We start from the raw sequence: 24,406 nt of genomic DNA on the forward strand, positions 1-24,406 counted from the left end.
CCAACTTTTAATCATCGTCCGAAGAATGTATATACAAAGCCTCATATGAACAACCAATGTGGGCCTCATAGAAGAATATCACACAATAATCACCGAGATATTCCATCATTTAGCAAGTACCATGGACAACCAATGTTATACAAAAACACATGCTAAATGACTATCATCCAAGTGTTATTTACATGGAGCCAACTTGTAGTCATCGACCTAATAATGTACACAACAATCATCATATGACCAAAAAATGTGCCAACTTGTAATCATGCTCGATCAAGATCAACCACTAGTCATCGAAAGATGCATGTGCCTCACCGAAAATAGATTAAACACATCAAATAACCGTCTACAGTAACTACAACAGATCAAACATCGCCAATCGATCAGCAGCACATGCAAGTCCTAACAAGTAAATTGAACTAACTCAATAAATGAAATCCCCCAAATAATATAACTTATATGTCAAGAATCTCAACACAGTCCTACTAATCTACAGATAAAACCCTAACAGATCTACAATTCATGTCAGACCCTAACACTAGGTATGCATGTGCAGATATACGAAGCGAAAACATCGGAAACATTAGGAGTAAGGCTTACCGCCATTGATGACGACCAGTCGTGGTGGAGGTCGAGGAAGCCCTTGCTCACGTATGGTCGCGTTTGATGTCGATGAAGCGCTCATGATGTCATCGGATCATCCTCATCGTGGCATCGCAATGAATGTGTCGTCAACAATGGAACCGCAACTACCAACATGTTGGATACTGATGGCGGTGAAAGTAAGAAAGGAGAAAGTGAGGGGAGAAACTAAGCGATGAGAAGATCGATAGGGTGTGTTACCGGAGGAACGCAACCTCCACCACTCTTTTCCACGCGGGCAGCAGCTGTTCCAACGTTTGAGCTGAAGGTGCTTTAAAAATGTGCTAGAGGTCACTCTAGGCGTTCCAGAAATCCCGAAATTTCGGGACGGGAAATTCGGGGAAAAAATATTTCTGGTTCCACAGAACGACGCCTGAAAATATATCATAATATTCGATTCCCGATAATTCAGGTACCAACAATTCAGGTTCTGGATCAGGAATTCCTGAATAGCCCAAAATTACGTACTGACCAAAATAAAAATTGGAAGCTATGTTGGAGCCTTGGTGGAGGTGCAGTCCTTCAATCGATGTGCTCGATGTGTAACTTTCCATCGTGGAGCGAGGAGGATGGAAGGCGTAGGCGTCCTGTCGAGCATCAAGGACGACGAGGAGGCGTTGAAGAGAAGAGGATGATGGGGAGGTGTCAACGAGGAGGCGGCGGCAGATGACAGTGGCGAGCACCGGCGGTCAGCAGGTGAGATTGTTTTGAGCGGCAGGCGGTTGAGGTTGTTTCGAGCAGCGACGGTTGGCAGGTGAGGTTGTGGCAATTAACGGCCGCCGGCAGGTGCGGTTGGGGCGAGTGGCGGCGGGTGAGTGGGGGGTGTGGGCAAATTGGAGGAGATGTTGTACGCTCATGGTACTGGTAGTTTAGGGTTACACCTCTTTGCACTTGGGCTGGGTTCAAGGTGTCTCCACTTCTGGGTTTTCTAAATCCTAATGTTGATGGGCTTCTCGGATATTCGGATGCCAGGCCTACAAACCTGAAATTCCTGAAATAAATTCAAATGTGCCAAACACATTTTTCGAATAGGTGCTCAGGTTTTCAGGTTTAGATATACGGATGGAAAACGACTCACTTCTTCCGGAGGCTGCGTTGATCGCAACCTCCGGCTCACGACAGTGTAGGCGGGCCCGGTCCACTTTCTTATCTTCTCTCCTTTTCCCTTGATTAGTCAAACGGCTCGCGGATGGGATCGGCTGCGGGAAAAATAACTGCGCCGCCATGCTGCATGCAGTGATGCCGCCGCCCGACCTCCTCTTCCACCTTGTTGGGAGCGCCGACCTTCGCCTCCGCCTCCACCTCGACGCCCACCGCCTCGCGCCCCGGGGAACCCTCTAGTGCTGGCAACCTTCCTGCGTGTGCGCCCCCATCTTGGTGTCCTATGGTATTCCCCCACCATGCTCCACCCTAGCCATGCTCTCCCATCGCGGAGCCCTCTCCCCGCCGGCGGCTATGCTCTGGCATGCTCCACCTTTGCTGGAGCCGTGCGTCCCATCGGGAGCGAGGAAGATAACATCGGTGTTGCAAGGTGTGGAGTTGTATACCATGGGTTGCGGTGCTGTGATTCGGCGAACACAACACTATGAAAGGAGGATGGTGGTGCTAGTGTGCTACATCGGTCGATAGTGTTGCTACCATCTTGTGGTGGAGGTGCTAGAAAGGACAACCGGTGATATCTTAAACGGTTAGTGGCGGTGTTTCAGACAATCAACGGTGGTGCTGCAAGAAGAAGCAAGACGGTGCTACCAACTGGAGTTGAGATGCTGCCGCGCTGTCGGCGGTGCTCGACGGGGGAGTAGTTGATGATGCTACAATAGTATAACTCTTCTGCTACAATTGTTCTGAGGTTTACTACTTTAGTGTAAATTTTATGCTATAAGGTTTTCGGCGAGATCTCCGGCGAGGTTGGTTTAGCTACAATACCACAAAGTTTTTACTACAAGGTCTCCAGCGAGATCTCCGGTGAAGTATAGTGCTCCGGCAAAAAAAAAAAAAATTGAGTTGAACCGTTTTTTAGCCTAATGAAGCAAAAGTGAATTTTTTTTGCTGCGACATACACATGTCGTGCTCAGAAGCCGGAGGTTCAATTGATTTTGTGTCTCCTGAGGATTACTAGCGCCTCCCTAGGATCGAAAATTTCAGGTTCGGAATTCGGAATTTGTGCCCGCAGTGAGCTAGAGGGGCGTAGGACTACCGAACAAGCCTTAAGCGGCGATGACGCCTGTCCGATACTCCGCCGCTCTACGAACAGCATCGGCGGCTCGGCTCGCTGCCCGCGCGAGGCGTGAGTGCGTGACCCACGCGAGGCAATTGTTTAGCTTATCCGGGCAGGAAGAAATGACACGTTTCCCGTTGGTGATGACGAGGCTGCGCCTCGCGGTCGCTCTCGCCGTGGTTCCCGGTTCCACTGCCACAGTTCATTCCCCGCGCTATTTCTCCCGCTGCCGCGGCCTCAATCGCGGCGCAATGCCGCTCGTCGCCCCTGCCTGCGCGTCCTCCCGTCCTCCCAGCGCCGCCGCTTCCCCGCGGCAGATGACGACGACTCGACTCGAGGGCCGGTCCCTGCTGGTCGGCGGGCGCGAGCTCCTCGCCCAATCCCCGCCCGAGGTCACCCTACGCGCGGGAGTCGCCGACGCGGCCCCAGCCGCCGCGTTCCTCGGCGCCACGGCGGCGGCGCCGTCCAGCCGCCACGTGTTCTCCCTCGGCACCATCTCCAAGTAGGTCACGCCACATATGGCCGGTGCTTCTGCTGTGCTGTACTGAAGGTTCGTGACTGACTGACTGGCTAATGGGTGCCGTGCAGAGGGTGGAGGTGGCTGTCCCTGTTCCGGTTCAAGATCTGGTGGATGGCCCCCAAGATGGGCCCCGACGCCGCGGGCGTGCCGGCGGAGACGCAGATGCTGCTTCTGGAGACGAGGGACGGGCCGGAGGGTGCGGTGTACGCGCTGGTGCTGCCAGTGCTCGACGGGGATTTCCGGGCCAGCCTCCAGGGAGCCCCCGAAGACGAGCTCCAGTTCTGCTTCGAGAGTGGTAGGCTTCATCTTGACTTGCTGAATTTCATGGAGACTGGATCAGAATGCGCAGTAATAAGGGCGGCTTAAAACTCTTGGTTACAGTATCTCACATCGTAGAATGGTGGACTGTTTGGTAGGTGATCCTGATGTGCAGACGATGGAAGCCGTTGACGCCGTGTTCGTCAACTCAGGGGATAATCCTTTCAAGCTTATCAAGGAATCTATCAAGTAATGCCATGCTCTAGCAGTACAACCAAAACCTCAACGATTTTGTTTTCTTCTCTGTGAAGTGCCTCACTTGCATCTTCTTTAGGTTACTGTCCAAGATCAAAGGAACTTTCAGGCACATAGAGAGCAAGGAGGTAATATGAAACTAGCAGTTTATTAGTAATACTTTTTTCACCAACGTTGTTGATCTTGGGACTGATTATTTTCTACTTCGTCTTTTGTATCAGATCCCTGCTTACTTGGATTGGTTTGGATGGTGTACATGGGACGCATTTTATAGAGCTGTTAACCCAGCGGGGATTGAGGAGGGCCTTCAAAGGTATACATACAAGAATTAAGTTTGCTTGCGATGTACACATGCTTGGTTATGTACTTTCTCACCTCCTTTAGCTGGTAGTTATCACTGACGATGCATTCCCTGTAAATTAGTTTGCGTGAAGGAGGTGCCCCACCAAAGTTTCTGATTATAGATGATGGTTGGCAAGAAATTGTGAACGAATTCAAAGGAGTGGATGAAGCTCCGATTGAACAGACTATGTATGTATTTCAGCCTTTGCTAATACTGTAATCAATATTTCAAAAAAAAAAACATTGTAATAAATATACAATGTGCACTGCATCTCATTTCGTTGTAATATTTCCAGGTTTGCAGAGAGGCTGGTTCATCTGAAGGAGAATGATAAGTTCAGGGGAGAAGCCTGCAAGAATCTTGGGGACCTTGTGAAGAAAATCAAAGAGAAGCACGGAGTCAAGTATTTGATTCTTATTGAACTGTTTGTGCTTTTTCTACAAGTAAATAATGTGTTCGTAGTTTTTTGCTGATCAGAATGCTGCCTATGAAACTTCAGGTACGTCTACGCTTGGCATGCTTTACTGGGATATTGGGGCGGCGTCCATGCAACATCCGACGCGATGAAGAAGTACAATCCAAAACTAGTTTACCCTGTCCAGTCTCCTGGCAATGTTGCAAATTTGAGGGATGTAGCCATCGACAGCTTGCAAAAATTTGGAGTGGGAATCATTGATCCGGTGAAGATATATGAATTCTACAATGATCAACACGGTTACCTTTCTAGTGTGGGTGTGAATGGTGTGAAGGTAGATGTGCAAAATGTGATGGAAACTATCGGGCAGGGCTTCGGTGGCCGTGTTGCATTAACTCGCAAGTATCAACAGGCTCTTGAGGATTCTATAGCTCGGAACTTCAAAGGAAATGACATAATAAGCTGCATGTGTCACAACTCAGACAACATATATAGGTAACAAATCTATAGCTGTGAACAATATGAGCTATGTACATAGGATCTCACATAATTCTGGCTGTTTGTAGTGCCATGAAGAGTGCAGTTGCTAGAGCATCAGAAGATTTCATGCCTCGAGAACCAACACTGCAAACTTTACACATCGCTAATGTAGCTTTCAATAGTCTTTTACTGGGAGAAATTTTCATCCCAGATTGGGATATGTTCCATGTGAGATTATTGCGCCCCCCTTATTTTGATTAACCGCATTTCTATACTTCAGTGCCAGCTAATTTTATCACTTTTTGATGTAAAGAGCAAGCATGAATCAGCAGAATTTCATGGGGCAGCTAGGGCTCTAAGTGGAGGTGGTGTTTATGTCAGGTGTTCTTTTGTAGCACATTTTCTTCAGGTGTGGTGTTTATTTTAAGCAAACCGCAATTGTGATATAAATTTCTTTCTTTTTGATATGCAGTGACAAACCTGGAGTGCACAATTTCAGTGTTCTGAAAAAGCTTGTTCTACCAGATGGCTCGATCCTAAGAGCAAGGCACGCGGGTCGTCCTACTTGTGATTCCCTGTTTGATGACCCAGTCATGGATGGCAAAAGGTATGTGTATGCACACCAGTTCAGGTCATCCAGTTTCTTCACTGTTAATTTATTTCACGAGAATATGCATGAACTCTTGTGCAGTCTGCTGAAAATATGGAATGTGAACAATTTGTCTGCTGTCATCGGAGTATTCAATTGTCAGGGAGCTGGAAACTGGACTTGGCCAGTGAATGATATTCCACATGTTCCGACCACCGTTAATATAACTGGTCGTTTCTCGCCATCAGATGCGGAGTCCCTTGAGGAGATTGCTGGTGATGATTGGAATGGAGAGACTGCAGTATATGCTTTCCATTCATGTAATTTTCTGTAGCTGCTTATTCCTGCTTCGCACGTCCATTTCACCGATAGTCCCTTCAATGTCTTAGTCTTTTGTTTGGCATTTCAGGTAATCTTTCAAGGCTTCAGAAAAACCAAAGTTTGGAGGTTTCATTGTGTACCATGGCATGTGAGATCTATACCATATCACCAATCAAGGTCAAATTCCTCTCCATCCCCTGCTTTCTAGCTTAGCTTATTCTCATTTCTTAAATAAATGTACTCGTTTTTTGCACCAGGTCTTCGGCGAAGCTGTTCGGGTTGCACCTCTTGGACTGCTCAACATGTTCAATTCTGGTGGCGCGCTCGACAGTATTGCAAGTAGTGTTGATTCTTCATACACCGTGATTCAGATCAAATGCCGAGGGCCAGGGCGATTCGGGGTGTATTCATCGGCCAGGCCGGCAATTTGTAGAGTTGATGCACATGAAGTTGAGTTCAGCTATTCAGATGATGGCCTGCTAGCCTTTGATCTCCCCGACGGGCCTTCGCTCAGCCACCTCAGAAACATTGAGATTCTGTACAGGCCCTCCTGAACCTGCTTGTATGTGACCCTGACGCCCTTTTCTTGCAATATCTGATGCGGGCTATATTTCATCAACTATTACACTGCGCAGCAGCACAGACACTGCTGCTTGATCGGCGCAGTTTGTCTACTTTGTCTGACAAATAAATTTATGTTCGTTCTTACCATGTGGTGTCTTGTTTTAGTGTGTACTTTGTCTGACATGACGGCTGTTCTAATCTGCTGGGCACGAGTCAGTTAGCAATTTACTAACTAGATTAATTTTGTGAGATTATTTTCTCGAATCGTAAGACGGATTTCACAAGCTTGGGCCCTCCAGGCTCGAGTGGCCGAACGTTCAGTTATCTGAACTTTGAAGGATGCTACTCTGATTCGAGAGCAGTGTCTCTCATATCCCTGTGCCTTCGCAGCTACTACAACGTACGGTGCCATGTACAATTCTCTCGGGGTTACTGGCTACTGGTGGTGATCAAAGCGAGCGAATCTTGGTGCTCTGGAGCTTGAGGGGCAGCTGCGAGAGCAGCATTTCCCTGGCGGCGACGCTCCTGGTGCTGGTCACCAGCTTGAACCACTGGTTCTCCGGGTCGCAGCTGCTGTCCGCGCTCAGGCACCGGCACGGGTTGGTGACCACGCTCCGGCCGTCCGCGCCGACGTCCAGGCAGAGCATGCTGGTTCCGGAGCCGGACGAAGAGGACACGTTGGCGGCGATGTGCAGCTTGGAGTCCGACACGAGGTGCCAGTGGGACCGGTCATCGGTGCACGGCAGGCCGAGTCGCACGGACCGGCCGGCGCCCTCGGCGTGGAGGCACAGCATCGGGCTGTCCCGCAGCGTCAGCCGCCCGTCCTGCTGCGCGTACGTCCAAGCTTCCGTGTCGCCGCACGGCCCCAGCTCCAGCGGCCGCGTCAGCGACGGCCGCACCACGCACAACCCCGTCGCCGGGTGGAACAGCACCTCGTACGGCGCCGCTTCCGCGTAGCCAGGCCCTCTGAGCGGGCGCTGCAGGGCCTGGACCCTGTGGAGCGCGGTGGCGTTGCGGGGCCCGGACCAGGCCCGGTCGAGCACGCCGTAGACCTCGTCGAGGTCCAGCACGCCCTCCCGGAGGTAGTAGCTCCCCTGCAGCGTCCAGAGCGCCCAGTCCAGGTCGAGGTCGGCGGCGACGGCGGCGGCGCAGCCGTAGTAGCGGTTGTCGTTGACGTTCCCGCCGCGGTTGTCGACGCCGAACTCGCTGAGGATGACCGGCCAGCCCTGGTCGAGCAGGTAGAGCGCGCGGCGGGACACGCTGGCGCCGATGCGGGCGCACACCTCGTTGGGGTTCCCCGCCGCCCACTCCTGGCCGTTGGAGAAGCTGTACCAGTGCACCTCGAACGCCGCCTTCCGCGCGAAGCTGAGGGTCACCTGCCGCGAGGCCAGGAAGGCCAGGTCGTTGTCGAAGCTCAGGCCGGAGAGGATGACCAGCACCCGCGGGTTCGCCGCGTGCACCGCCTCAGCGCCGCGCTGCATGTACCTGCATGCGTTGTCAATGTCAACTCAGCTGCATGCCAAGACAGCCTGACAGTGCTGGTGGCACGTAGAGCTGCCATGTCTGTTTTGCTCGAGGCTTTGAAAGCTCATGTGTCCCAGAGCAGACGAAGGACTAGAGGTGCTGTGGTGGTACACGGAAAGACTGATGCTGTCTAGTGGGCGGCTATCACTGGCAGTGAAGGCCATTACTGTCCCTCACATGCTGTGCAGGTATCAACAGCAGGTTCAGAAATGTAAAGCCTTCAGCGGCCAACTACTACGACTAGGTTTTTCAGGCTCATTTACTGATCCAGGACATGGCAGATGAACAAAATATCAATGCCGTTGGTACCTCAACGCGCATCGCCATAAACTTAACATGGATCATTGATACGAGTATTGTCTGACACATAAAGACCAATTAGGATTTGAGGACAATTCAGTTACTTACTTATACCAGTCGTTGGAGTTCTGCCTGGGGCCTCTGAGCTCGTTCCTGAGGCTCATGCCGACGACGTTGGGGACGCCGGCGAACGTGGTGGCCATCCTGCTGAGGCCGTCCACCCACACGTCCGGCTTGAAGTTGCCGTCGCCGAAGAACCCGTTGCCGTCGCTCGGCGAGCAGCACCACCCCGGCTTGCTCACGTGGTTGTCCAGTATCACCATCAAGTTGTTGTCGCCAAGGCTGCTCACCACGGACTGCATGACATGCCATGCCATGCACACACCACATTAACACCAAGTCCGCACCAAGAAAGATTCATATCAAGAGCTAGCTAAAAGGTTACCTTGAACGCGTCGATGAGCTTCATGTCGACGACGTCGGGGTTGTTCGCCCTGACGCCGGCGAGCGAGTCGGTGAGGTTGAGCCGCTGGAAGGACTGCTCGACGGTGAGGGATGAGTAGGAGGCGTTGGTCACCATGAAGGTCGGCCAGGTGAGCCTGACGCAGTTGAACCCCATGGCGGCGACGTCGGCGGCGATGGCACCGACGGGGCGCTTGTTCAGCCCCTCCGCCAGCATCGGCTCCAGGTGCGACGGCCAGTTCACGCACGTCAGCTTCACCCGGTTCCCGCCCTCGTCCACGATCCACCGCGACGCTGTCGACAGCGTCACGGCCGCCGCCGCCGCGGGCACATGGTGCAGCGCGCAATGGCAGACCAAGCCGAAAGCCAGCCACGCCGTGAGGAGAGAAGAACGACTCATCATCCTCACCCAGCTCACGGCGACGTTGGTTCGCCTGCGCGCGGTGGTTGAGGCGGGGAAGACGAAGGGCGAGAGAATATATGGAGGGGTCGGTAGTCCGCTACCTACGTACGTGGCTACGTGCAAGATTGCTTTGTCATGGGGAAGGTCGAAGCTTCAAGGGATGGCGCGCGCAGCTGACATGTGTGAATGAAGGTGACCAGGTAGCCTTTGCTGATGTTTCAAGAAGAACGCAACAACTATTTTATACGCAAGGTAGGACAGGCTAGGCGCATTGCAACGAGATCGGTGCTGTACTGCTCCTAATTCAGAGCTCCGGTGTATAGAAAGAAGAGGGAAAAAAAAGTGTAGGTCGGTAGAGAGTTGGACGGAAATGGCACCTAACTTCTTGAGTTAAATTTTGTTTTTTCCGTTGGCTGTGTTTCTGCAGTTTACCTGTATCGAATAAATAACGTACTCTAATGCTATTAGGAGTACAAGTAGACCAGACCATCAGTGGGTTCAGCTTCATAATTCACGGTTGTTGGAGACACGGGTTTTTCCTGTATTAGCTTGATGAATTGATTAATAGCATTACCTATTAGTAGTACTCCACATTGAAAAAGAATCAAAATAACTACTACACATTGATTCGGTTCTGTATCAACTTGATGCATCAATAAAATGGCCCATTCTCGCAAAAAATCGAGCAAGTTGGAACTAAACATTGATTTGGTTTTCATTATTTGATTTCCTGAACTATTTGCTAGTATAACTTATGACTCTGCTTAGAATGTAGATTAAGTTGGCGGAATTGCTATTTCTCCGTAGATTGAGAACTAGACCCCTGCAATGTAGGATTTGCATCGCGATTCGTGCATCTGAGTTGCAAGTAATACTCTTTCATCTGGATGAGTAGAGTGCAACTTTTTTTTTTGTTATTTTTGTTTTACTTCAGAAACATGCTATTTGCACAATTCTTAAAGCAACTTGTGTTTTTCTATTTGCCAAAAAATTATACTATTAAATATGTTTTGATAATGTACTTTCTGTTTGATTTTTTTGTTTCTCCGTATCACTTTCACACTATTTGCAACTTTTTAAATGTAAACTAGTGTGTTTGTAACGTGCAAGACAATTATGGTACTGTTAAATATGTTGTGATAATTTATTTTGGAATTAATAATTATATTTGGCTAGTTGCACTTTAAATACAGAGTAGATTTATGTTTTCAAAATGTGCTACTTGTGTGTTTGTAACGTGGAAATGATTTTGTTTTTTACTGAATACATTTACATTTTTTATTTTTTTTATTTTTGGCCCACTGAAACATTGATTCTCTTACTAGGTTAATATTTTTTTTGTCAAATTTGTAGACTCACTTGCGTAAAAGAAATCCACACGGCTGGTTTGCAGACAAATTCGAATGGACTTGCTTTTGTGTTTTGGCCTCTGGGTTGTAAACATACCTTTAATAAATTAGCAATGTTCAAAAATATTACTAATTATTCCTCTTTTTACTAATTACTATAAATTAATTTGGTTTTCATATTTAATCTTGTGACCAATTTGCTAGAACAATTTTGATAAACTAGCCAATGCAACCAAAAGTCCAACACATTTTCTCTTTGCATGTTGTCTACAAATTAATGATAATGTTTCTAGTTTTACATGAAATTCTATGATAATCATTATATGCGGGCTAAAAAATGTGCAAAGTTACACATTTTTCATGTATCAATAATATTTAACTGAAGTTATGTAGGCATATAAATTCTAGCACAAATTGTAATTTAAATGTCAATGTCAAGAAAAATGGTGTTTCACATTTCACTTATGGTTGCACAATTAGTACTCTATATACCAATGTAAATGGACGATTTATGATTTTATTAGAAAAATTTAACCGTGCGTAATGTTTTATGGTCTTTGATCTCCATATCCAAAGGTTGAGATTTTAGTTTTAACCTTACCTAGCAATCTCTCCTCTAATAATGGTTTAATTATTTGATGGTTCTCAATTAAATCTCATAAACAACCCATCTTACCAGTGCTCCTTAGGTTTACAGCTCTTGATTTAGTGTATGTAAATGCTTATCTTGTCTTCCTTTCAGTCATAAGCATCAGAAGAAAATCATTTCAATAGCGAGCACACTGTCCTCTGCCCGTCTCAAGCACCGTTTTCTCGCCTGGCTAGAACAATTTTGATAAACTAGCCTGGCTCGCCCTACGACGTTTTCACGCCTGGCTCGCCCTACGACGGCGCTGCTGCGGCGGATCGCAGGATTAGTCGAGACCTTCCTTCACATGTTCTCTGCCCGCTGTGTGGATTGGCGCCCGAGACGCTGGACCATCTATCCTTGCATTGCTCCTATGCGCAGCAGCTTTGGGCCGGTTTGGTCGCCCGCCTTGGCATGCCAAACATCGTCCCGGCGCGCAATGTTGGCATCAACGATTGGTGGCTGCTCGCCTCCACCCGCGTAGCAAAGCCGCAAAGCAAGCAACTCAACTCCCTTGTCATGCTCGCGCTAGGTGCTTCATGGTTGGAGCCCAACGACCGAGTTTTTTAGGGCAATAGCTTGCAGGTGTCGGCCACGATCAGCAAGGTGCTCGACGAATGGGGCTCCTGGATGTCTTGTAGAGGTGGATCTTTAGGAGGAATAGACTAGAATGTGCTGGTGGGTACAAGGCGAGATGGGTGCATAACCTATTGTTCTTGCCTTGTTTGTATTTGGACATCTTTGGTCCGTTCCTGATGCTTAATATAATGACGCGCAGATCTCCTGCGGATTCTCGAAAAAAATAGCGAGCACACTTACATCAAAGATATGAATTTCCACATATGCTAATACATTTGGACACAATATACATTGCTTACAAAAGGTAGTTTGTTAGTATCCATATGATCTTTTTTTTTTGCAGGGAGGTATCCAGATAATCTTAAATATAGAATCAGATCCGATGACTCGCGAAATAAGTTGGATCCATGCAATTTTAACTAATAATATTACATATTTTATAGTTATTTTGAGAGATCTGTTCTCGGTTAAAAGATATTTAATTAATCATCAGTTCTATGTCACCCGCTTCACACCTTAATTAGTAATGTAGCTCCGTGCAAGTATAACACGCGAATGACGACGCCCTTGGCCTTGAGTGAATATCTGAACAATACATATTTGGCGTAATATACATTTTTTGCAAAACGTGCATTGTACGTGTTGAATTGCTCAGTAAGCCAACATCAGTTCTGAGCAAAACCGTAATGTACCTCGCTTGTAATTAGCGCTAACCGTGCTTTGTACTAGCAAGAATTTAGGATGAAGCAAACAAGAACTGTACCTGGTTGTATTTCGTTGGTCTTTATGACGATCGAGCTCGTCCAAAACGTTCGAGGACATGGCATTTTGGGTTTGCTTTTAATTTAAGAACGTTGCCATTCCACTAGTTGATGAGTACAATACCAGTTAAGAAATTGCCGACCCGAACCTGCGCAGCTTATTAAACGGGGATTGCGTCCTTCAGCTGAAGAAATGCAAAATGGGGCAACCCGGTAGTGTGTAAAACAGAGGAACACCGAACACGGAATGTCTCGTGTAACGAATGGAAAGTTCGGTGGCTTTACGCTTTGCACCTTGCGCGAATTGAGAGAGCAAATTATTCCGACCAATCGTCCTAGACTTTGCTTCTCTTTGCCCTTTTACAATTCTTATTATGCATGGAAACATTTGAAGCAGAAAACTCCGTAGAAGATTTTTTTTCCTAACACGCACACGCCAAAATATGTGTCAATTTATTATTATATTAGAAAATATCAAGAAGGCGCAAAACTCTACAGACCGTAACACCAAAAGAAGAGGTCGAACTCTCTTCAAACCCCGACTAAAAGAAAAACACAACCTAAGAAAAGCAGAAATTCGGTTGACGTCATTGACCCATAAATTATGTGTTCAAGGCATTTTTTGTGTGTGTGACCTTATTTTGACAATATTTCAACTATAATATGAGGAGGTATTCTTTAATAATATAGCCTACAAGGTGTATCACATATTATTGGAGTGCCCGGAGGAAAGGCTACAACTCCGTTTACATGGTTGTTTTTACGCTGCAGTAGGGATATCCGCTCCCCAAAGAAAGCGGACTACTTGCGAACTAACCACCTAATTAGTGTCGGCGCAGGAAACCGAACAGCCCTCCACGGAAAAGCCCCTCCAATGTCCAAGTTTTGAACTCAGAACTATTATTTTGTATTGCCTCATGTGTCGATGCCTTATTGAAGACCATACTATACCGGTGTCGCCAAAGGCACCAAAACAATAGCACAATGGTCGTCCATATATGTCACATGTCCTTCCATGACATTTCCTGCTCTCTCCAACAGTGGGGTATCCGGTCCAGAATCCAATGTGCTAGGGTGCTAGCACACACCTCTCGCGAGAGAACACAACATAACACATATGTTGTATTGTTTCCGCACCTTGATCACAGAAAGGGCATATCACTGGCTGTAGTCAATGCCCGCTCCAACACCTATTCTGCAAAGCCATGTATGTGAAGAAGCGACAGTTGTACGGTCCCCACGATTGCCAAATCTTCTCCACCCTCTCCGCCTTGACATCGCATTGTAGGCTTAACTCACCAAGAATTGGGCATCACACTACCATGTCCATACAAGAGAGTCTTCCATCGGATGGTCAAGCTGGAGTGCCATTGAAAGATCGAGATGTCGCCTAGAGGGGGGGGGGAATATGCAATTAAAAACTCTTGCGGATTTGTCTTGTAAGAATGCGGAATTAAACTAACGTTTAGTTTACAAGCACAAACCCTAAGTATGCTAAGCTCAACTAAGTGTAACAATAGCAACTAGAGCTAAGCAAGATAGGCGCAAGATATATGTAGCACAAGTGATAGCAAGATATATGAACTTCAAGCACGATGGCTATCACAAGGAAAGAGAGCTCGGGTATAGAAATAACCGAGGCACGCGGAGACGAGGATGTATTCCCGTGTTCCCTTGCTTTGCAACAAGGTACATCACGTTTGGAGGGGTGGAGGTCCCACGAAGGATTCCCCACGCCACGAAGGCTCACCCTATTCTCCGAACCACACCCACAAAGGATAATGGCACTTTCCTTATGGTTAGCTTTTCCTCCGCTCCGGAGATGGCAAGCTCCACAACCACTTCACAAGCTCCACGAAGGAGAAGCCCGGGCCTCTTCACAATCTTCTTGAAGAGATCACCGGAGCACCAATCACCAAGCCAACTAGGAGGTCACCCTCCAAGAGTAACAAGCTCACGGTCTCTCACTCGAACTAATCGTGGTAGAGAGCTCAACACTATGCAATGATGCAAAGCAAGAACACTAGAGGTGTTCAAGTCCTTCACACTCAAATCCCACCAAAGCAACGAATGCTAGGATGAGATTGGAGAGGAAGAACAAAGGGGAAAGTCAACCAAAGACTCCAAGATCTAGATCCCAAGAGATTCCCTCACTTAAAGAAGAAATGGATTGGTGGAAGTGTAGATCTAGATCTCCTCTCTTAGATCCCTCAAGAACGAGCAAGAATGGTTGGAGAAATCAAAGGGGAGAGCAGGTTCTTCAAATGCAACAATGGAGGAGAGAGAATAGGAAGAACTAATTGTCTCAAGGTGGAAGAAGGTATATTTATATCTAGGAGAAAATAAAACCGTTGGGGGAAAAAAGACAAGGAAAAGGCAAGAAAAACGGGCTGAAAAAAGTGCCCAGCCGGTTGCCAGGCCGGCCGACCGGCCTGGGCGCTGAGGAGCCCGGTCGGCAGCCTGGTCGGGCCGGCCCAGCAACCGGGCGGCAGCAGCGCGCGCACTAGGCGGCGATTTGCTCACGCCGCGCGGGGGCGCCAGGCCGCGTGGGCCGTTCGGCGGGGAGGCGGCCCGGTGGGGCGCCCGGTCGGGCCGGGGAGGGAGCCGGGCTAGGGAGATGTGGGCCGGCGCCTGGCCCGGTTGGCGCCCATTGGCGGCGCCAGGGGTATTCCCCTGTATTCACGTGAATACCAAAGATTTTGTGCCATTTTTCTTTACTACTACTCATATGGCCCATGGCACATACAACGGCCCGGTAATCCAAACCAATCCTGGTTTGCTCATGCACAGAAGCCACGGAACGCATCGCTTGCACGAAATCCACGAAGCCACAACGCACAGGCGGGCGGCGGCAACCCTAGGCGAGGCGACCCGGCGAAAAGAAGAGCTGTCGAGTGGCGGCGGCGATAGGCAGAAAGCGGCGGAGCAGCGGCGAGCGGCAGGCCGGAAGCCTACAGGGGACCTCTACGGCGCGGCATCAAGGGCCAGGATTGGGGTTACCTCTTATTCACCTGATCCCCTATTCCTTTCAGATTTTGCAATTTGTATGCCTACATCAGATTAGCACTTAGGAGTATTGCAATACCATATTAGCTGTTTGTAAGTTTGTAAGTTGTAAACGTCCAGCCTATTTGTGTGTTATTGACTAATTTAGGTGTAAACATCCAACCTAGACTAGCAATTGCCGCTAGTGCATGCTCGTAATTGACTAATTTTCTTTTAATATAGATGAAAAAAAAGAGTGCTGTTGTCAGTAGCCTATTTGCGTTGTAGGATAAAGCTTCAAAAGCAAAGAAGGTGAAGCTGAGAGCAACGGTACAATCCAGCCTTAAGATGATGAAGCAACTGATGAAGATAATGAACAAACACAAGCAGATTTGGAGGGACTTGAACATGATCTTGGCAAGCAGATTTTCATATTGAGATATGCTGTCAATGACCAAGATAGTAAGGAGTTACTTGAACAATTGTTGTAGTATTGATAATTATTATAGATTTATGGTCTTAAGTATTATGTACTGTTACTTGAACAATTTTGTTATACTGCTACTGAAATTATGGCCACATGTTTTACATATAGCATTTGTTTTTGTTCTCATAGTGCTTTGAGATTTTTTTTTTCAATGAATACACGGTGTCCATTTCCTGGAGCCGCCACTGTTGGCGCCCGGTCCGGTTGGCGACCGGAGCGGACCGGGTGGGCTGGCGTGCGGCCCGGCTGACCGGTCGCCCAGCCGGCTGCCCCTCCCTTTTTTTTCTTTTCTTCTTTTTTCCTTTTCCTTTAATAACTAGAGCTCCCGAACTCCGATTCGAATGAAACCAATTTTGTTTGGAAGATAACAAAAAATGCTATCCTATGGAAAGTGAAAACACAAGAATCTGTAGGAGGAGATTTTATCATGAATATAAGAGGTAGAACCTTATATCATGAATAACCGGTAAAATCACCCAACCTCGAAAACGCAATAGAAGATGCATGCGAACTCCGTTTTCGATGAACTTGGGCTTGTTGTAAAGCTAGCAACAAGCTCAAGAACCTTACACATAGAAACACCAAGAAGCAATAGGGATATGCAAAGTATGCAAAGGATTGAGCTCCCTACGACGATGCGATCAAGTTACCCAACCGAAAGCCCCTCTTGATAGTGCGGCTATCTATCCTATAATCCGGTCTCCCAACAACCACCTTGAGACCGGTAAAAGGAAAACCTAGCAAGGCCATACCTTTGCCTTGCGCATCCCGCTTGATCTTGATGATAGCTCTTCAAGCTCCACTCAAGCCGGAATGCCTCACTTGATCATCGTCGCACCAAATGGACGGCAAGCTTCAAGCATGTGATCCACTTGAGATGCTCATCTTGAACTTGCCCGACTTAACCTTGTACCTTCTCATACTCTCATAAGATAGAGCATGGCTAATATTGAGTTCCACATAAGAACTCCATCTTCATTTCTTCTTCTTGATCATATCACATATATGTCTTCAAATCGATGATCTTGATGCCAACACACAAGATGTATCTTTATTTACATGGCATCCATACTTGAATCCAACACATGGAATACAAGTAGAACCTATGGAATATTCCTACATATAAACTCAATGAAAACATTAGTCCATAGGGGTTGTCATTAATTACCAAAACCACACATAGGGGCAATGTACCCTTACAATCTCCCCCATTTTGGTAATTGATGACAACCACAATAAGAGGGTTTATATAATGAATATTAGAAACAAGTACGCAACTTATCCGAGAATAAGTTGTATACAAGAGGTTGCATTTGATATGGTCAAGTAACACAAAGCTACTAGCCCATATCAAAACCGGCTCTACTCACACAACTACAACAAATGCAAGGGATGTGAGTACAACCAATATATATAGAGAAAACTCCCCCACAATGTATGCACGTGTGATGAACATGAATTCATTGCATATATTGTCAAGATTAACCTTTGGGATAGTTTCCACTATATATATATACAACCATGCAAGACATATAAATATGGAACGCATGAGAGGCAAAACACTTAAGCACAAACCAAACTTAAGTATAAAACCATTCCCTTAAACCCTCTAAACTTCTCCCCCATTGGCATCGATTGTCAAAATGGGTGAAAAATTTAGAAGGCCAATATAATGTGAGTTCCTCCCCAAAGTGTGCACTTCTCATAATTTGAGTGGAATCAAGTGCACATATCCAATGATGAATATTTGAAGGAAGTCAAACTATATTGAGGATCAAAGATTGCATAAAGATAACATGGTGAAGTGAGCTTCAACAAATAAGGCAAGCAATCAAGGATCCAATTGGACAAACAAAGATATCATGGTAAGAGAAATATAGTGCTCTAAATAAAAATAAGAGAGCTCCCCAAGGTTCGTGCACAATTTATAATGTTTGCATTTGAATACAATATGCACAAACATGGAATCCTCACTCCCTATATATCATTTAGAACGCAACTAAGATAAAGAGAATATGCTTATCAAGAACAACTTTAGTCCAATAATTACGAGATATGAGTGCAAGAAGGAAAACAAATAAACCAAGCACTCATAAATCTCCTTTACCAACACCACTAAGAAACAAAGGATAAAAGATGGTCGGCAAAGAACAAAGATATCAAGGTGATGGATTAACGCTCTTATGTATATAAGTTTCTAAAGTGGACAAAATGATCCATAAAGAAACATGCACACACAAGAGGTTAACAAAATAAATAGGACTAGATATCTAAGATGAAGTAATAACATATACCAAAGGATGTTTGCTTAAAAGCATATATAGCCTATGGCTCCACTTTTCACTTATGGTATATGAATGAACTTCAACCAAGTAAAATCTCTAAAACATCACAACTAACAATAAGGGAAGTAAGGCTAGTTGGAATGTTTTGAGAAAGGCAACAAGTATCACAAATACGGATTTATTTCACAAATTTATCAATATTGCACACAAGAGCTCTTTGAGGAATTGATATGCAATAAATTGCTAGAGGGCATATTTGTGATAGGTGAATCATAAAATATGATATATATATATAACCTATCATATGCATCTTCTCAAATTACTCAAATGTTCAATAAGAAGTTTTATTTTAAAAGGGTTTTTCAAGAACCGCAATATTTTCGAAATAAATAATTTCATGCCAAGATACAACCTACAAGAGGTTGGATGCTATATGAGAATGCATGAATAAGATACTTGTTACCGAGATAGCAATGGCTTGATGTAGTAGATAAGAGTTCATTGATCATCCTAGCTTGACTCCAATTCTCATATGGTGACAACACCTTCCTTATAGATGAGACAAGCCTCCATTGCATCTCCAATGTACCTAAAACATCATTCAAGTACATCTTGGTCCCCAAACTTATTGGGTCCAACATGGTTAGACTAACCACAATATATAGGACATACTCCATATAAACATGTGCATATTTAGATGAAATTTGAATTTCATGCACATCTTAGCCATTTAGGATTTGATGGAGTATATCCTACATAATGGATCAAAAGAATGCAAGCATGCTACAAGTATAAACAAATTACATATAAGCATGCATCAAAACTTTTAAAGATCCAAGAAAGATATACCTTCGACAAAACACCAAAAGAATTAAATAAGGCATAGAGGTGCCACAAAACAAATTTGTTGTCCAAATTATATCTAAGAAGCAAATCTCAAAAGATTTGTTCAACAAAGTTCAACAAATGAACTAAGGAGAGACCATTGAGAATAAAGGATGAAGTAAAGCAAACATGCTCAAAGATTTATCTCATTCAACAAATAAAGCATAGAAGAAGGAATGAGATAGCAAAAACTCCCAAAGGAGCAAGGTTCGAACAAATAAACCAAACCCACTACACTTTTCACAATGGCACAATGTACCGTAAGGAAAAGGTATGTATTCCAAAACAAACACTTGATATGAATCAAGGGGATTTATCAAAAGATTTTTCAAAGGAACAAGGAAGACACATGGGAGCAACAACGATTTCTTGGAAATAAAATAAGGCAATAAGAAGCAATCCAAGGTGAAGGTGATCCATAAATTCAACCACATATAAGGTTATCAATTGTCAAAGACAATGAGTATATTGGAAATAATTTCTGGTGGTGGATTGACAAAGATAGTAAGGATCAACTTCACAATAGAAGGCATAGGATAAGTATATAGAATTAAGCACTATGCATGGATGAAGATTCTTGATAGCTTCAACTTAGTCAAACAATCACGCACGGCAATGATTAGAATAACTTTAAGCAAGCGGTGTCCCAAATAAGATATAGAGATATGTATTTGAGGAAAACCATACCAAGAATTTCTTACTCAAACAAGAACCCACAAGATGAGTAATAAAAGATTTTTATTTGGGATGGAGGTTCACATTTTCTAGACTTGTGATATGTACAAAACATATTACTCCCCCATAATGTGATAAAACATTTCTTCTAAACAAGAGGCAACTAAAATTCGACTAGAGATGATTAATGGATATTTAGAATTTGAATTTCTCATGAGTATGACACACCACATAGTGACTAGATAATCTTGCAATATCAATACTAAGTGGTGGTACCCATGTACACACATTTTAAAGAAAGAGAGATGCACAAAGCATATCACTCCCCCAAAATGGGATGTTCCATTAATCACTTCAAAGAGAGCCAAATAAGATATCATCAAGATGCATTAGGCTCAAAACAATACACAAGTATATGATGAGTCAAACAAGCATACTTGAATACACAAGATAGGCAAGTAAGATACAACATATACAAACACATATTTGATACAAAACCAAACATGCAAAGGGGCAAGTAACTTACAATAAATATGATGAGTTGAAGCATAAGTTACCACAAAGAGGAACATTGGATATAAGATATAGATGATAATCCATATGACTTGACTTGGTCAAAATATAATATATGAAGATCCCTTAATTCTTCATGAAGTAGCCAAGTCTCCAATGACCTCCAGTTGTACCTATTGATCAAGTTTGAGATTGTTGGTACCCAACCAAGTTGGGTCCTAAGAGGTTAGTCACAATAGGCTTGGCAACCCAAATGGTTCTTTTCTTGAAACCACTTTGAGTTCCAACAAACTTGGCAAACACATTGCCATTCTTATCCTTCCCTAGAGAATAATCATTATCAACAATTATAGGGTTAGATAAGGTACCACCTAAGCAAGAAGAAGCAAAGTGCCCCTTCTCACGACATAAGTAGCAAGTGTTCCCCTTTTTCTTCTTTATTGATTTCTTCTCTTGGGGAACAATATCTTGATTCTTCTTGGGAAGTGGCCTATCTTCAACTTGAGGTCGAGCATGAGCTTGACCTTGACCTTGTGGCCGTTTCCCTTGTTGTTTCTCATTCAAGTGCTTATTCTTCTTCAATGGGCATGATCTAACATGATGCCCTTCAACCTTGCACTTGAAGCAAACCAACTTGGCCGGATCATCGACTTTATCTTGGCCCTTCTTCTTGTTGCTCTTGCTCTTGGACTTGTTCTTGTTATTGGAGTTGAATCCAAGTCCACTCTTGTCATTGGGAGATTGTTGCACACTTAGCATCTTGTCAAGTGCGGATTTCCCTTCATGACGCTTTTCTAAGTCTTTCTTCAAAGAAAGGACTTGGGCCTCGAGCTCTTTTATTTCCTCTACATGGTTAGTAGAAATACAAGTACTAGAGGAAGTAGAAGTTTCATTGTTGGAGCAACAAGGAAAAGCAAGTAATCCAACACAAGGTGTATCACTAGTTTGACTAGATGGATTACTAGGACTAGCACATGGCAAAATAGCATTTGTAGTAGAGATTGTGCTAACATCCATATGAGGCTCACAAGATGTTACCTTAGTGATACTTGCCTCATGAGCTAACTTTAGCCCATCATAGGAAATTAGAAGATCATCATGAGAGCTTGAGAGCTTTTTATGGCTTTCTTCCAATTACCTATAATTGCTAGTTAGCAACTCAAGTTGAGCCCTCAACTCATCATTCTCCTTTAAGATAGATGCTTCACAAGAAGTAGAGTTAGTAGCACAAGCATCATCAATAGATTTTTCATTTTCAAGCTCATAGGATTCAATTTTTTGTGTAAGCATAAAATTAGTATGCTTCTCATCTTTTAGCTCATGCTTGAGGAGAGTGAATCTCATTTCCCCATTTTCAACATGGGACTCCAACTCCACTATGGTTTCCCTATATTTATTCAAGGTATCCATAGAGTGTTCGAGATTAGCACGAGCTTCTTTGTTACCATGAAGAGAAGCATATATCGTTGCCATATTATGCACCAAGGTATTATATTCTTCATCATTATCATCATCATCACTCTCATCATTAGAGGAAGTGTTAGGAGTCAAAGTAGGAGATACCTTTGATCCATTTGCCATAAGGCACATGTGCATACCGGAGGATGAAGATGAAGATATTCTTGAATCCTCATTTGAAAACATGTCTTGATCCATAGAGTGTTCGGTTTCCTCTACATTGTTAGTCAACAAACAACTAGAGAAAATATAAGTATTTTGATTATGGGAGCAAGACAAGGTAAGCATATCATCATGAGATCTATGTAAGCAATTTACACATGATATGCAAGGACTATCAACACAAGCATGTAGGTTATTTTCAATGCTAGATGTGTTTAAGTCCAAAGAGGAAGCATTACAATGGGATAGAGATGAAGAATCATCACTATTGAGCACAATATCAACATTGCAATTTTCCTCACCACTCACCATATCATTACCTCGTGTCTTGCTACACGTTGGTGAAGTGGAAGAAGATGATAACTCATCACGACCGGAGGTGGAAGCAACTTGGAGCTCTTCATGATGTGAAGGGGAAGAGAGCTCCTCGGAGTCACCACCGACCAATTGAGAAGTGGATCCACCAAACATTTCCTTAAGCTTGATCCACATCTCATGAGACGATTTTCGCTTTATATATATCAAGAACCTACGAAAATCGGGTCTCAAGGAGAATAAAAGCTCATTAGATACTTGAGCTTCAAGATGTAAGTTTTTCTCATCCTCTAAAGATAGATTTTGAGAATCCATCGGAGGAGAAAAACCGACATCTAGAAATTGCTCTATATGTGGACACAAGGTCCGAAGATTACAAAGCAAGCAATTTCGCCACAAAAGATAATTTGTGCCATTAAAGACAATTGTGTCATTGTGCACTATACTAGCCGACATCTTTACTCTCAAGGCGGTGAAGCCTTAAACAAGGAGAGACCTTGCTCGATACCAATTGAAAGATCGAGATGTCGCCTAGAGGGGGGTGAATAGGCAATTAAAAACTCTTACGGATTTGTCTTGTAAGAATGCGGAATTAAACTAATGTTTAGTTTACAAGCACAAACCCTAAGTATGCTAAGCTCAACTAAGTGTAACAATAGCAACTAGAGCTAAGCAAGATAGGCACAAGATATATGTAGCACAAGTGATAGCAAGATATATGAACTTCAAGCACGATGGCTATCACAAGGAAAGAGAGCTCGGGTATAGAAATAACCGAGGCACGCGGAGACGAGGATGTATTCCCGTGTTCCCTTGCTTTGCAACAAGGTACGTCACGTTTGGAGGGGTGGAGGTCCCACGAAGGATTCTCCACGCCACGAAGGCTCACCCTATTCTCCGAACCACACCCACAAAGGATAATGGCCCTTTCCTTATGGTTAGCTTTTCCTCCGCTCCGGAGATGGCAAGCTCCACAACCACTTCACAAGCTCCACGAAGGAGAAGCCCGGGCCTCTTCACAATCTTCTTGAAGAGATCACCGGAGCACCAATCACCAAGCCAACTAGGAGGTCACCCTCCAAGAGTAACAAGCTCACGGTCTCTCACTCGAACTAATCGTGGTAGAGAGCTCAACACTATGCAATGATGCAAAGCAAGAACACTAGAGGTGTTCAAGTCCTTCACACTCAAATCCCACCAAAGCAACGAATGCTAGGATGAGATTGGAGAGGAAGAACAAAGGGGAAAGTCAACCAAAGACTCCAAGATCTAGATCCCAAGAGATTCCCTCACTTAGAGAAGAAATGGATTGGTGGAAGTGTAGATCTAGATCTCCTCTCTTAGATCCCTCAAGAATGAGCAAGAATGGTTGGAGGAATCAAAGGGGAGAGCAAGTTCTTCAAATGCAACAATGGAGGAGAGAGAATAGGAAGAACTAATTGTCTCAAGGTGGAAGAAGGTCTATTTATAGCTAGGAGCAAATGAAACCGTTGGGGGGAAAAAGACAAGGAAAAGGCAAGAAAAACGGGCTGAAAAAAGTGCCCAGCCGGTTGCCAGGCCGGCCACCCGCCTGTGCGCTGAGGAGCCCGGTCGGCAGCCTGGTCGGGCCGGCCCAGCAACCGGGCGGCAGCAGCGCACGCACTAGGCGACGATTTGCTCACGCCGCGCGGGGGCGCCAGGCCGCGTGGGCCGTTCGGCGGGGAGGCGGCCCGGTGGGGCGCCCGGTCGGGCCGGGGAGGGAGCCGGGCTAGGGAGATGTGGGCCGGCGCCTGGCCCGGTTGGCGCCCGGTCCGGTTGGTGACCGGAGCGGACCGGGTGGGCCGGCGTTCGGCCCGGCTGACCGGTCGCCCAGCCGGCTGCCCCTCCCTTTTTTTTCTTTTCTCCTTTTTCCTTTTCCTTTAATAACTAGAGCTCCCGAACTCCGATTCGAATGAAACCAATTTTGTTTGGAAGATAACAACAAATGCTATCCTATGGAAAGTGAAAACACAAGAATCTGTAGGAGGAGATTTTATCATGAATATAAGAGGTAG

The 24,406-nt window shown here is 45.3% G+C and overlaps 2 protein-coding genes across 2 annotated transcripts; one reads left to right on the top strand and one right to left on the bottom strand.

Annotated features, from left to right (window-relative positions):
• Positions 1 to 3,093: 3,093 nt before the first annotated feature.
• Positions 3,094 to 6,709, top strand: LOC124675321 (probable galactinol--sucrose galactosyltransferase 2). The gene is made up of 14 exons (XM_047211383.1): positions 3,094 to 3,359; positions 3,446 to 3,672; positions 3,794 to 3,884; positions 3,970 to 4,018; positions 4,112 to 4,203; positions 4,314 to 4,421; positions 4,529 to 4,636; positions 4,733 to 5,143; positions 5,215 to 5,356; positions 5,442 to 5,509; positions 5,601 to 5,735; positions 5,820 to 6,037; positions 6,127 to 6,215; positions 6,296 to 6,709. Exons 1-14 carry the CDS (start codon positions 3,109 to 3,111, stop codon positions 6,590 to 6,592), a joined length of 2,286 nt encoding a protein of 761 aa, XP_047067339.1. The 5' UTR covers positions 3,094 to 3,108; the 3' UTR covers positions 6,593 to 6,709.
• Positions 6,710 to 6,973: 264 nt separating this feature from the next.
• Positions 6,974 to 9,120, bottom strand: LOC124669476 (glycosyl hydrolase 5 family protein-like). The gene is made up of 3 exons (XM_047206095.1): positions 8,872 to 9,120; positions 8,535 to 8,782; positions 6,974 to 8,087 (listed from the first exon to the last, which is right to left on the bottom strand). The coding sequence occupies exons 1-3, from the start codon at positions 9,103 to 9,105 to the stop codon at positions 7,052 to 7,054; spliced, it is 1,518 nt and encodes a 505-aa protein (XP_047062051.1). The 5' UTR covers positions 9,106 to 9,120; the 3' UTR covers positions 6,974 to 7,051.
• Between the last annotated feature and the right edge of the window lie 15,286 nt (positions 9,121 to 24,406).

This window comes from Lolium rigidum, chromosome 7, assembly GCF_022539505.1.
Source record: "Lolium rigidum isolate FL_2022 chromosome 7, APGP_CSIRO_Lrig_0.1, whole genome shotgun sequence".
Taxonomy (NCBI): Eukaryota; Viridiplantae; Streptophyta; class Magnoliopsida; order Poales; family Poaceae; genus Lolium; species Lolium rigidum.

Coding starts and splice junctions, on each gene's coding strand:
- LOC124675321 (XM_047211383.1), top strand. CDS start 3,109: ATGCCGCTCGTCGCCCCTGCCTGCGCGTCCTCCCGTCCTCCCAGCGCC. Junction 4,019..4,111: donor GGCACATAGAGAGCAAGGAG/GTAATATGAAAC, acceptor CTTTTGTATCAG/ATCCCTGCTTACTTGGATTG. Junction 5,357..5,441: donor CAGATTGGGATATGTTCCAT/GTGAGATTATTG, acceptor TTTGATGTAAAG/AGCAAGCATGAATCAGCAGA.
- LOC124669476 (XM_047206095.1), bottom strand. CDS start 9,105: ATGCTGGCGGAGGGGCTGAACAAGCGCCCCGTCGGTGCCATCGCCGCC. Junction 8,783..8,871: donor AGCTCATCGACGCGTTCAAG/GTAACCTTTTAG, acceptor CATGTCATGCAG/TCCGTGGTGAGCAGCCTTGG. Junction 8,088..8,534: donor AACTCCAACGACTGGTATAA/GTAAGTAACTGA, acceptor CAACGCATGCAG/GTACATGCAGCGCGGCGCTG.